Below are 13895 nucleotides of genomic sequence, written 5' to 3' on the forward strand. Positions count from 1 at the left end.
AACTGCTGGAGTACGATGGACATGCCTATCCAGGTAAGTACTATGACTATGTAGTGGACTTGATCTATGAAACTAACAACTAAGAGATTCTAGCTAGGTATATCACTAGGGACATGGTTGTGACTTTTTGAACTGAAGTTTCTCCCTGAAGAAGTTTTCAAAAAGTCGATAAAGCTAATAATTTTGGGAGAAAAAAAACACAAACAAACAAAGAACAAAGAAATGGGTCTGAGAGTCTCTTGTAACACCAAAGACAATATAATACCTGGCTTAGCCCACATAGCCTAAGACTATTCTGTGGCTTACTTTCAGTTAGCACTGGTGATGCTGATACAAGCTATGAGTGAGCAGAGAGATGATGCGTTGTTGAAAATAACTTGTGCAAGGCTGATGAAATGGCCTGGTAAGTAGCAGCCTTGGCCCCTGGGCCTGTTAACACTGGGAACTGTTTTATCACTGGGAACCGAGTGGTGGAAGGAGAGAATTGACTCCCCAAGTTGTCTTCTCCCCAAGTCATTCTCTGACCTCTGCCCACATGGGATGGTGTCTGGGGCACATGCATGCATGTGCAGCTGTACAAACACACATAAATAATAAATGGGTGCAGTTTTTAAAGTAAGTCATACGTACCACAGCCCACCTCATCGGAGCCATCTAAGCAGTCACTGGCACCGTCACAAAGCCAGCTAACGGGAATACACTTCCCATCATCACACTGCCAGGCTTGTAGGTGTCCAAGACATCTTTCTTCTTCAGGCCAGAGTTGGATTCAAGAACAGGCATGGAGGAAGACAAGTTTGTCAGAGTTCATCAGTTTACTGGATTTCATGTCATATACTTCAAATTGCAAAGCAATAACTACTTCCAAGTTTGACACTAATCACAACCCTGGACTTGTTGGTTCCCTCCACCCTCCTGGTAACAACCCTATAGTAAAACTAACATCTCCCATTACTGTGACAAAATACTCAACAGAAGCAACTTGAGAGAAGAAGAAATTATTCGGGTTCACAGTTTAATAAGGGATATAGTCCATAATGGCAGAGAAGGCATGGCGGCCAGAGTGTGAGGTGGCTGGTTACAAGACACCCTAAGTCAGGAATAAGAGAGAGATGAATACTCACACTTGGCTCACTTTCTACCCCCCCCCCCACCCACCACCTCTACCTTTTAAAAAATTCATTCTGGTGCACTAGTGCCTAGGAAAGTGCCACTTACATTCAGGGCCAGTAGCATGAGTAACATGCCTGAGGGCCATACAACAAAGCAAGCACACTCAAGCTTCTGTTTGGTTTTTGGTTTTGTTTGTTTGTTTGCTTGTTTTTGTTTTTTTAAGTTTATTTATTTATTTAGGTTTTTCGAGACAGGGTTTCTCTGTGTAGTTTTGGAGCCTGTCCTGGAACTTGCTCTTGTAGACCAGGCTGATCTCGAACTCACAGAGATCTGCCTGCCTCGGTCCTGGGATTAAAGGCTTGCGCCAGCACCGCCCAGCTTCTGTTTGTTCTTTTGTTTCTTTGTTTTGGCATATCACTTGATTCCTAGATTTTAACCCAGGATTTTGTATATGTTCCAAATACACTCAACCCTGGAGCTGTACCTTGAGTCCCGAGCATATTTTGATACCAAATATTTCATGTGATGTTAGAAACAGCAAGTGACCACCCAAGAAGCAGAAAGTGGGATGAAAGAAAAAAGGCATACTCACTCTCACCAATACGTTGGTGTGTGTTCTCTCTCTCTCTCTTTCCCTCTCTCTTCATGAGGACTTTATTCCCCGTCTTATATGCACGACACAGGAATGGGACTCATTGCTTTCGAAGCATTCTGCCTCTCCTAGCGTTCAGGTGGCCCACCTGGGGCTTTGAATACACTAAGCACTGACAACTAGGGCTTTATAGCAGCAAAGTACTTGCCAAATATTTAACTTGGTTTCTCACCGTTTTGTACTCTTTTTTTTTTTTTTTTTTGCACAATTTGCATGCAAAAGAGCTTTGAGTACTGTGGTCTGTAAGGCTTCTGCAAGAGCCTCTGAGTCAGTCCACTTAAGCTAATATGGTTACCAATGCTTAAATCTAAATTTAAGGTGCAAACTTGCTTCTTACAGTGGTGCCACCACTGCTTGAAGATGTGTGGATTAGTCTTTGAGAACCTGTGACCACTCAGGAACACTCCTCATGTTTGAATATCCCCTCAGGGGACAAAAACCATGAGGATGGACACTGTAACCAAATACACATCAAATATCCTGAATCTGAAATGCTGGGAACTTTCTCAAGTATTTCATATTAAGGTTTTTTCCCATTTATTTTGCATACACACACACACACACACACACACACACACACACACACACACACACACACTAAAGTATCACAAGAATGGGTCCAAATCTAAATAATGCTGATTTTTTTTTCAGCACTGGGGATCAGCCTAGGGTCTTGCACATTCTATATACCATCCCCCAACCTTTTCATTTTGAGACAGGGTCTTGATAATTCTTCCAGGCTGGTGTCAAACAAAGGCAATAGCCTAGGCTGGCCTTGAACTTGTGATCCTCCTGTCTCAGCCAGCCAAGTAGGTTGTGTTTCAAATATACTCCACACACACACAATCTGAAGGTAATTTTATATGGTATTTTCAGTAAACCTGTCTTTTTGGCTGAGACCCATCACATCAAGTCGGGTGTAGCATGTCCCACAGTGGTATCATTGTCCGAACTAAACCATTTTGGATTTTAGAACATTTCAGATTTTCACATTAGGAATGTTCACCCTGGACTTGGACACCAGGGCTGGTGCATGGTAGCATCTTGAGAAGTGCTTACCACACTGCTCATCTGTCCCATCTGGGCATTCTTGCTCCCCATTGCAGAGCCAGGCCACAGGAATGCACTTTTCACCACAAGCCACTTGCCGTGTCCTGTTGCACTCTATTTCACCTGCATTAGATAAGCAAGAAGCAGAGTCATGAGAATTTCTGGCCTCTACAGCACAAGGCAACATTTCTTCATGGTAAGAAGACATGGAGTGTCATGGTAAAAGACCTTCTTTCCTCAAGGAGGACTAAGCTCCCCCTCCCCATCCCACTTGGGTTCACCAGGAAATTCCTTGGGAACCATGCGTCTTTCTGGTAACAGAATTGCTTCAGGGAGGTTTACTGTGTGCCTCCTCTAACTCCTGTTAGACTGAAGGAGACTCATGCTTATGCCCCAATAGACATGGGTGCAGTACGTCCAGCTCTAGCTTGGTCACAAAGCTATGGAAGGTGAGCACTTACAAGTTTGAGGTCTAGTTCTAAGACTTGGAGTCTAAGTGCTTGCATTTAATCTTAGACATGTACAGACCCATGTTTATTGAGAGTCGGAGTTGACAGTCCAAAACAACATCCTTTTAGGGGATACTTCCCTAACAGCTCTGCTATAAGTATTTGGAAGCTTTGAGTCATTTGCAAATTGAATTTATATTGTTTCATTCAAGTCATGAGCTTCTATTTATTAGGTCTGGTGTTCAATGGTTAACCAAAGCCTGATGTGGAATATCCTCAGGGGGATACTAGATTTACTAGCGAACTCTTCCAGAGGAAAGACAATATTTGGTTCCTAGAAAACTTAAGCTGTATTGCCTGTACCTGCTGGAATCTCTACACTATGTATGGGTGACTCAAGAAGTTCTTCTGGCAGCAGCAACCTGGGTAGCTAATTGATGAAAGTGGATATGAAGGCTGTTTCCAGACCGCTTCTCTCAAGAGACTGTATCCCAGTCTTACTTGTTTTCTTCTAAGACTATGTTATCAACTTAGTTGGTTTTAAAGCAAATGCAGCCTACAAAAAGCACTAGAAATAAAGCCCCCAGGAATACTGTTTATTACTGGATTAGCTGCCACCTTTAACATCTCCTCATATTCCATCTAGGCTATCATATGAATAAAGCTGCAGAGACCATTTGATGTCTGGTAACTGCTACTATGGGGACAGGCTCAGTCAACAGACCCCCTGGGTTGAAGCATTTTGGTTGGACTACATGCTGACTGACTATTAGGTCTCAAGCTGTCTGAATACCAAGAAATGAGCTTAACCTGTACTATAGGGGGATTTATGGTGGTTAGATAAAAGCAGGCATTTTTAGGAACTTGTGAAAGTGACTCCAACTTGTCAAAAGGAGTTACTCTCCTTACCTATGGCAGAAGGGACATATGGCTCCATTGTCAAAGCCCTGCTGGCCTCCTGGGCTCCCTCAGGCTCTATTCTCAAGCACTTCTTACACATTTCAAAGCACCCACACCAGTCTCCTGGCCCTTCTCTCCTCCCAGTTTTACACCCTCTTTATAACTGGCTAGTGTCTACTCTTCTAGCACTTTCTCTTACGCTCTTTCTCTCTGTCACTATGCTGTATTCTCTGTCTCTTACTATGTTGCTAACTCCACTATCCTACCCCACTTTCCTGGCCCTGGCCATGTTCAGTCTGCTTAGCTATGTTCAGTCTACTTCTTTCTCGCTCTGCTCTGGACTCTTTCAGATGCCTCTGGCTGCTCCCCCCCCCATCTACAATTAAAAACCTTAGCCATGTCATGAAGTTGTCAAGTGAGCCATTTCTTCCGTGTACCCTCTTGCACACTGATAATGTGACCGCAGTTTTTTTTTGTGTGTGTGTTTACAATGAGCCTAGGCTACAAGTGATCCTAAAAAGTGAAACCTCAATCAAGCACAAAGCTGTTTGACACAGAAGCTACTGAATCAATGCTCACAAAACAGTAACTCCTTTGCTACCTCTTGAAGCAGATCCTTGAAGAAAGATCTCAGGGTTGCAGTTCACTGTCAAAATCTCAGACCATTAGGTGAGCCACAACTGAAGAATATTTTATCTCGGAGATTATCTATCTAGGAACCAAAAATGCATATGAATTCTAGACATTACCTGCAGACTGGTTTTCCATACTTTCATAATGTAAGTGGGGGCTTACTATAAAGGCATTTATATGGCATTTGCTAACATCTATTGGCACTAAATTTGCAGTGACTTTCTCATAATTATGAATAATGTTGTCCTAAAGCACATGAAAAGATAAGTTTCTACTAAAAGACATGAACTCACTGCTTAGTTAAAAAAAATACAAATGACTTTTAAATCCTGTTTCAGAAGTAGTATGGGGAGTTCAGCCACAGAGTAGATGCTGGAGCAGGTAGGTTAGGCACAAATCCTGAGGGCCGGAGCCTTGGAAGGTCTCCTCCAAAGTGATTAAAGTTGGATTAAAGTGATTAAAGATGCAAACACGACTTCACATGTGCCTTCTTCCCTTTGTGACTGGGGTAGGATCAGGCACACCTGTGTGTGTGTGTGGGGGGGGGGGATTGCCAGCCCCACTAGGCAGGTGTTTCTCAAATGCTGGGTACTTCCGACCTCTGTCGACATCAGCAGCTAGCATCTTCATCCACCGGGAACTGTACCTGTCTCCACCACCCTGCGACACTTTGTCCTCCCTTCCCCAGATCACATCTCTGGATGTGTCTATGAAGGCAGCCCCGACAGGTGCTGCAGGAAGTCCTCCCATCCATTCTTTCCCAGGAGCAGATTTTGGAGAGTGGCTATTCTCAGTGCTTATAAACCACCCCCACGGCGACTTGTGGGAAACTGGAGCTAGGAAGCGAGTCCCACCAGGTCTGGACTTTGAGGAAGGAACAATCTAAAAGGTATGGTGTTCTAAGCTAAGCCTCTTGTACTTACTGGATGACCCCATAGGAGAAAAGAGAACCTATGTCCTTGACCTTTCCTCTCCTCCTATCCACAGGTTTGCAAAGGGCCTGGCAATCCTGGATGATCCAGGGCTGTCCCTGCAGGGTGCCCGGCCTCACCCTTCTATACCCTACTTGCCACTGCACAGCGGGGGACTTCACGCTTAGCGCTTAGCTCGGCGAGGCCGCCTGAAGTTTGCCTTCTGTCTCTGCAGCGCGCTGCTAGTACATTACTGCTACCCTGCACCGTACATTCTGCACCCTGCAAACCCGAGCTGCGACCCATCCAAGGGCGCCCCTGCCCACCGGCCCCACTCACCTGCCCCTGAGCGCCCGACGCTGCCCAGCAATACCTGCACCATCGAAAAAAGAAGCAGGAGCGTCCGGCCCCGCATGCCTGGGAGGAACAGACGTTGGGATCTTGCTCTCTCGCCAGGCGCCTGAGTGAGGAAAGCCCTAGAGGGAGGAGCGAGAGGCAAGGGGCGCGGGATGCGGTGGAGGTGGGGTACAATACCCACGCCTCCTTGCAGGCTGCTGAATCCAAGCCTGGGGTGTGCCGGTGCGCATCTTGTGCGAGCGCTATCAAGAGCTATCAGGGCAAGACCTGCCACTATCCAGGAAGGTCTCCTCGCATTGTGGATGCGGACTTTGCGTCTCCCGATCCTCAATGGGACTGGAAATATAACTGGGCTCACTGGGAGCTAGCCCTTAGGGACACAGAAAGGGTTGGTCTACACACAAAACACCTGGAAATCTCACTCAGAGATTTTACCTTTACAAACCCGAAGCATGTCTGTCTCTCAGGTGATGTAGTATGCTTGGTGCTCTAACTTCACTTTGCAAAGCATAGAATTCCCTGTCTCTTCCTCTCCCCTTCTCTCCTTTCCTCCCTCTCCCCGTCCCCTCTCCACCTCAACCCCAACGTGTTTGTGGTGTATCCTGATCGAGCATCTCTTCCCAGCCCCACTTCCTTTCCCCTTCCAGCGCCTTCTCTGTGTACCTAGGCAGAATTCAACCTTTCTCCCACCCAGGTTCAGTGATGGTGTTGAAGACGCTAAAGACACCATTCTTTCACGGCTAAAGTCCGGAAACACACTCCTGATTCAGTCTATGTTACTGACTGGGCAAGTCGAATTTGAACAGAGTTAAGCACGAACCCAAGCTTAGCTAGTGACCATCCTGCTCACGAACACCACTGTTCAGGAAGGGTGGAGCGGTTTTCACCGGTTCTTCCCACCTTGTACCTCCTCCCACCCGGTTTTCTCAGCGAAGTCAACATTCTTTCTCTCCAGCAAGCCAGGGGAGGTGGATGTCAGCTTCTTGGAAAGAACAGAATGGAGTTAGAATTTATTATGCTAAACTGGCAAGGAGCATTTATAGTCTGTGGGAATGAGAGACAGCAATAAGGCACCAGAAAAAATAGAAACAGAAAAATGAATTGCAAAGTGCCTCCTTAGATCGTATTTGCAGCACTGTAGCCACAGCTTCGCTTTAGCTCATACCTCCTCTTCATGTTCGCTGTGGCCCCATCACACTGAACCAAAGGCACCACAATGCCATATGCTATGAAGTTTTCTTTGAATGTCTTGTATGCATTGATTGCATAAGCCAACTTTTTAAAAAATGCCTGGTTTTAACAAAAATCTTCCAAGATATTAGATTGGTTTCTGCTGTAATGTCTGTGCTTTGAAATCAGATGATTTTAGATGCTTTAATAATATCCAGTGGCAAAGAGAGCCAATCAGAGCAGAGAGCATATAGACTTGCTCTCACAGGAACCTATACACCTGGGACCATTCATCAGTTAAATGAGATTATATGTTGTCTCAGCCAGTTTGGCCTGCTACAAAAAGTTACCATAGATAAATGGCTTGGTCAACAGACATTTATTTTCTTACAGTTTTGGAGGTTGGAAGTCCAAGATGAAGGTGCTGGTAAATTCAGGGTTTGCTGAGAGGCCATTTCCTGCTTTGTAGATGGCTTTCTTCTTGTCAAATCCTCACATGAGGAAGAACACACAACAAAGCAAGCCCTGTTGTATGCCCCTTAAATGCCCATGATGGAGGCTCCACACCCCATTGCCTAGTTACAAATCGAATGATGGGGGCTTCACCCTCATGACTTAGTTAACTCACAATGTTTCCAGCTCTTAATACTATCTCATCACTATCTATCATCTTAAAATTTCACCATGTGAACTGTGGGGTGACACAAACATGTAGTCCATAACATATATACACCATAATGGCTGCTTTTTTGTTTGTATTATAAATAGCATTGGCTCTTAAAAGCTCTTAGCAGCAGAGAAACTGTAGACATAGGTGATATAATTACATAACATTTAATTTGTCTTTAAAATCATTTTATTTTTGGACCTCATTTTCTTTAGTTATATTCATTGTCCTTTTTTTTTCTCTCCCCACATGTGACATTTTGTCTCTTTTTGTAAGTCTGTGGTAGCCAGAATATTTTCCCACACAATAGACTAAAAGTAGTCTATATCTTAATACTCAAAGCCTGTGGCTGCGGTAGTTTGAATGTAATTGACCCCCACAAATTCATAGGGAGGGGCACTATTAGGAGGTATGGCTTTGTTGCATAGGCATAAGGTATGGCCTTGTTATTGTCACTGTAGGGGTGGGCTTTGAGGTCTCCTATGCTCATCCAGTTCACTTCCTGTTGCCTTCAGATTAAGATGTAGAAGTCTCAGCTCCTTCTCTAGCACCATGTCTAACTGTTAGCTGCTATGTCCGATCATGATGACCTGTTCTAAACCTCTGAACTGTAAGCCACCTCAATTAAATGTTTCCTTTATAAGAGTTGCTATGGCCATGCTGTCCCTTCTCAGCAATAGAAACCCTAACTAAGACAATGGCTAGAACACTTCCCATATGTATTTAAATTAAGGATTCTAAAATGGGAGATTACCCTGCATTGGTTCAATATAATCACAAGAATTCTTCTGGGAGTGGGGAGGTAGGGTAGGACATGGGTAGGGAGAGCGCATTCTGATAGGAACCAGGGTTAGAATGATGAGCTAGCTGGCTGGGTGTCATGAAGCAAAGAAATGGGGAGCTTCTAGGAACTCAACATGTTTTTTGTTTTTTTTAAATGGATTCTTCTTAATGGCCACCAGAAGGAATGCGATTCTGATAACCTTGTATTATCATAGTCACTTGAGATCAGTGACTCCCATGGTTGTGAGATAGCACACCTGAATTGTTTGGACATTTACAGGTTGAAGCAGTGACAACCCAATGCAGAGCCCCAGTGAGCTCACTCTTATCTCTAATGTCACCATTCCTTCACTGTGTCTATCACTGGCTGTTCTGCTTTCTGTTCCCCAACCAAAAGAATGACCCCCGAGTGATGCTGTGGGCTCAGAGATCAGGAAGCGTAGGTGCTTAGGGACATAGAAAGCATTTCAGATTGTTTTTCCTGATCTTTGGTGGCTCCAAAGTCTCAAAGCCCTTTCAGAGCACGCACTTCCTCTAAGCTCACCTCCTCAGCAGGTAATGCCTGCATAGCATGGTTTAACACTTGACTAGATTTGTCTTGAGAATCTTCAACTTAATCTGGTTTTGTGACTGAATTTAAAAAATTATTACATTCATTTTATTTATTCTTGTGGGGAGGGATGGGCCATGCACATGTGTGGAGGCCAAAGACAACTCAGAGAAGGTGGTTCTGTCCATCCACCATATAGTTCCTGGAGACTGACCTTAGGAAGTTAGTCTTGGTGGCAGGTGCCTTTTCCTGCTGAGTCACCTCACTGGCTCTTAACTGACTTGTTGAGTTCAGAAACTGTGTTGAACTGTATTTCCTTATGTTTGTTTTTATGTTCTCTTTTCTCAGTGTTCAGACCTCCAGATGCCAATCTTAGAAATGTCCACCAGCCTTAAATCCATTAATATTTCTGTTTCACTGTGACCACCTGTGAGAGAAACAACTAATGGAAGTAAGATTTAGTTTGGCTCATAGTTTCGAGGCATTCAGCCCATCATGGTAGAGCTCATGGCACCCGGAGATTATGAAACAGGGACTCCTGACAATATGGCAGACCAGAAAGCAGAGAGAACAGTCAGAGCAGAGCCTAGGCATCACTTTCAAAGTGACCAAGTGACCTATGTCTGCCAACTAGGCCACAGCCACTATATATTCCACAGCCCCCCAGAGAGCCATCACTAACTGGGAGCAAAACTTCAAAACATGTGTATTAGGGGAACATTTCATTTCAAACTGTAACATCACAGAACATCATTCATCATAATATTGATTAACATTCCAAGCACTGCTCTAGGCCCTCAGGGTTGCACTGATAAATAACACAGACAAAGTATCTACCAATACAGCTTTCATTCTAGTAAATTTGGTTGGCAGCAAGGGGTAGAGTAAGAGACAGGCAAAAAATAAGATCAATCAGCATGTTATAGTTTATTAAAAAGCGATGATTCTTGTGGAGAAAATAAAGTAAGAGGAATATAGGGTGAAAGTAGAGGGTAGTGTTTCAACACTCAAGCACATTGCCATGTGACACTCACGGAGAAGGTGTCACCTGTGCAAAAGGAAGACAAAGGGAGAATACAGAACTGGGAAACACCATCACACACCACAAGGAAACTGGTTGGAATATAGGAAACAGCAGGCAGTTTAGAGTGGTGACCACTGAGAGCAAACAATTGGCCTACCACTTCCCTGGGAGTAACTTCCTGGTTAGATCCCAGGAAAAGGAAGATCACACAGATCAACCTTGTTAGAGCATAGGGGTGAGAGTTCTGGGAGGCTGAGAAGGCTAGAATTGCAGGACAGAGCTCCAAAGAGAAGAAATCCAGACAAAGAATGTAGAAATCTGTACATGGTACCCTTTAAGAGGATGCTGGACCAGTTTGTGTATGCATCATGTAAAATGCCATGGAGCTGGGCAAGGGCAGGAGAAATGAAGAAAATTTACTGCAGGGGCTGAAGAAATGGCTTGGTGTTCAAGAGTATTTACTGCTCTTGCAAAGGACCTGGATTCAATGCAGATCTTGTGCTTCCATCTGAACTTCATGGTCCCCTGTACACACATGGTTCACTTATACCCACACAGGCTCACACACATACATATAAGTTAAATATTGAATAAATGAAAGAACATCTTATCATAGATAATAATTCCAAAATTGTCTAGAAGGAACTGGGTTTTCTCCAGCAAGTGTGAAAATACTTCAATGAGCATTAAAGTATTTGGTAGAGACTTCATAGGTCCAGGACTTTTAAGTGAGCAACAAATATTCCTAACTGGTCATAGTAGTGATACGTGACTTTAATACAAGCCCTGGAGAAGTAGATGTAGGCAGATTCTTGTGAGTTAAAGGAAGGCTAGCGTGGTCTACATAATGTGTTCCTGTTGAAAATAAATAAATAAATAAATAAATAAATAAATAAATAAACTCTCCCAGAATAAATGATACTCTATTGCCTATGTCCAACTTGTGTACAAGGACAACTATGAATGTTGCCTAACACAAAACTGTAGACTTAAAGCATTAAAAATATTTATATGATTAAAAAAAAACCTATTGCATAGTTCTGTGACAACATCATGTCACAATATCATAAGATTGGAAACACACACAATAAAATAAATCTTTTTTGAAAAATAAAAAGCAAATGATGAATAGAAAATATTAAGAGCTACAGAGCAAAATGATACATATGCAGTGAAACAAAGACAAAAACAACAGCAGAAGCCTCGGGAGAAACTCTACCAGCCAGAAAACTGCAAAGCAACACCTTTAAAATGCTAACAGAAAAAAGGAACAAATGTAATGTCAACCTAAAATTCTGTATACAAAAAAAAAAAAAAACAAACCTGAACAGGAAAAACAGAGTACAAAATTTATCATATTGAAAGCTGAACGATTATGTTGTCAACTGCACACCTGATTTATTTAAAACAATATTTAAAGGATGGGAATGGGGCTGGAGAGATGGCTCTGTGGTTAAGACCACTAAATGCTCTTCTGGAGGAACTGGGTTTGGTTTCTAGCACCCATATGGCAGTTCACACCTGTCTGTAACTCCCATTTCCGGGAGGGGGAATCTGATGCCTTCTCCTGGCCTCCTGGGCACCAGGAACACACATGATGCAGGTACATACATGGAAGCAAAATACTCATACACATAAAATAAAAATAAATAAAATATAAAACAAAAAAAAGAAAGTAAGTCTTGTTTAAGGACTTTGACCAGTGGAAGAGAAATGGCACCAGATCAAGAACAAAAACTTGAATCTACACAAGGAAAAAGGACAACAGAAATATTGAACATCTCATTTTTTTTTATTTTCTCTGAAAAGTAGTTAACTATTTAAAGCAAAAATAAACATGGCAAATTTTAGTATTCATGACATATACAGGAGACAACTATGTGACAACAGTGACTCGAAGGCCAGGAAGAAGACTCTACATTCAGTGTGACTGTGTGCTGCAGGGGGTACAGTGCTGGAATGTTACCCCAAGTTACAATGTGGTCAATATAAACTCTAAACAACCACTGAGAACACAAAACAAGGAGGCCAATGAGCCCTCAGAGATACAAAGTTACAAAAGGCGGAAGTGTTAGTTCTGAGGGGGAAAAAAGCAGAAGAAAATAGAGGCCAAAAGAGAAGTAAGAGACAGATGGTACAAATATAAAACAAACAGTCCATGGGCGGTGTCGATGCATAGATTTCAATCAATAAGCACACAAAATGTAAATGTTCTAAACTCAGCAATTAAAGCAAGTGAGGAACTGAGCCATGAAGATATTTAAAGAAAGAACACTGAAAGCAGAGAATACAAGAAGCATGTGGGAGCAACAAAGCGAAGCAAAGAGACCATGTTGCTGATACAGAGTGAGGGACAAGTGGATCTGAACCCAGAAGTGTGGAAGAGGTCCTGTCTTGGTCAGCTGTCTATCGGTGTGATAAAGACCATGACCAAAAGCAGCTTGGGGGGGGGGTAATTTCAGCTAATGGTTTATAGTCCATCATCCAGGGAAGTCAGGACAGGAAATCAAGGCAGGAACCTATACACAGGCAGGAAATGAAGCAGGCCAGGATGGAATGCTACTTACCAGCTTGCTTGTCATGTCTTGTTCATCTTGCTTTCTTATGCCACCCGGGGACCCTCTGCCCGTGGTGGGAAGGCCTGGACCACTGTGGATCCCACATCATCTATTAATCAAGAAAATGCTCCACACTTGCCTACAGGCCAGTCCGATGGAGGAATTTTCTCAAATGAAGTTCCTTCTCCCCAGATGACCCTGACTTGTGGCAAATTGGCAAAACTCAGAGGTGGTGACAGACATTGCAAAGACTTACTCAGTGCTCCGGGAGGTCACTAGGAATGTTCCACCCAGTATGTCAGGCCTAACAGTGTGCTCAGGGTCCACAGTGCTGGGCAGCTGATGGCTGCCTAGTGGCTCCACACTGCACAGGGAAGGCATGGAAGGAATGTGTCCACCATTGCAGAAGTTCTCCTGGACTTTATGGAAGGCTTTTTGAGAACAACGGAATGTTGTGCTAGTAAAGGATCATGCTGGCTTTACTGTTGAAGACTACAGCAGGCAAGGATGAAGGAGAAACAGCACAGTTATATCTCTGATATGTAACCTAGATATAAAGAACATTCACTAAACTCCAAGATAAATGTGATGTAGAAGGCAAGAATGTTTTTGTCACTAAAATTAAATACTGCTTTAAGCTTCAAAAGTTATGTGACACAAGTCTTTCCAACTCAAGTATTCAGCTTGCAGTGGGTGACACACTGGTTTCCTCATCATCATCCTCTTCCATGTCTTCTTCATTCTCTTCCTCTTCTTTTACTTACCTACATTTTGTTTTAATGCCTATGACACTTTTTACATTGACATGATTGATGAACTTCAAGTTCATAAGTTTATAAGGAGATGAAAAATGAGTTCTATTTTTTTACAATTTTGGGGAGGGATTTCATACATGAACCCTGAATCTCTATCACTCCTAACTCCTACCATGCTCCCTTCCAAATTCTTTTATTATTGTTATATGTATATACACATTTATATGTATGTATGTATATGTGTGTGTGTCTGTGTGTGTACGTACACATGTATATATAACCTTGGGTCCATTTAGTTTTCTTGTTAGCAACTGTTGGCTGCT

General features: G+C 43.1%; 1 protein-coding gene across 1 annotated transcript in view; it reads right to left on the reverse strand.

Annotated features, from left to right (window-relative positions):
* LOC103160853 (prolow-density lipoprotein receptor-related protein 1) overlaps positions 1 to 6568 on the reverse strand; it is a 49173-nt gene extending 42605 nt beyond the window's left edge. The window contains exons 1-3 of the mRNA XM_027391243.2: positions 6048 to 6568; positions 2825 to 2938; positions 631 to 750 (exon numbers count right to left, since the gene is read on the reverse strand). Of these exons, the coding sequence (XP_027247044.2) occupies positions 631 to 750; positions 2825 to 2938; positions 6048 to 6123 (310 nt within the window). The 5' untranslated portion in view covers positions 6124 to 6568. The remainder of the gene's footprint in view (positions 1 to 630; positions 751 to 2824; positions 2939 to 6047) is intronic.
* Positions 6569 to 13895: the final 7327 nt, after the last annotated feature.

Source organism: Cricetulus griseus (assembly GCF_003668045.3).
Source record: "Cricetulus griseus strain 17A/GY chromosome 1 unlocalized genomic scaffold, alternate assembly CriGri-PICRH-1.0 chr1_1, whole genome shotgun sequence".
Taxonomy (NCBI): Eukaryota; Metazoa; Chordata; class Mammalia; order Rodentia; family Cricetidae; genus Cricetulus; species Cricetulus griseus.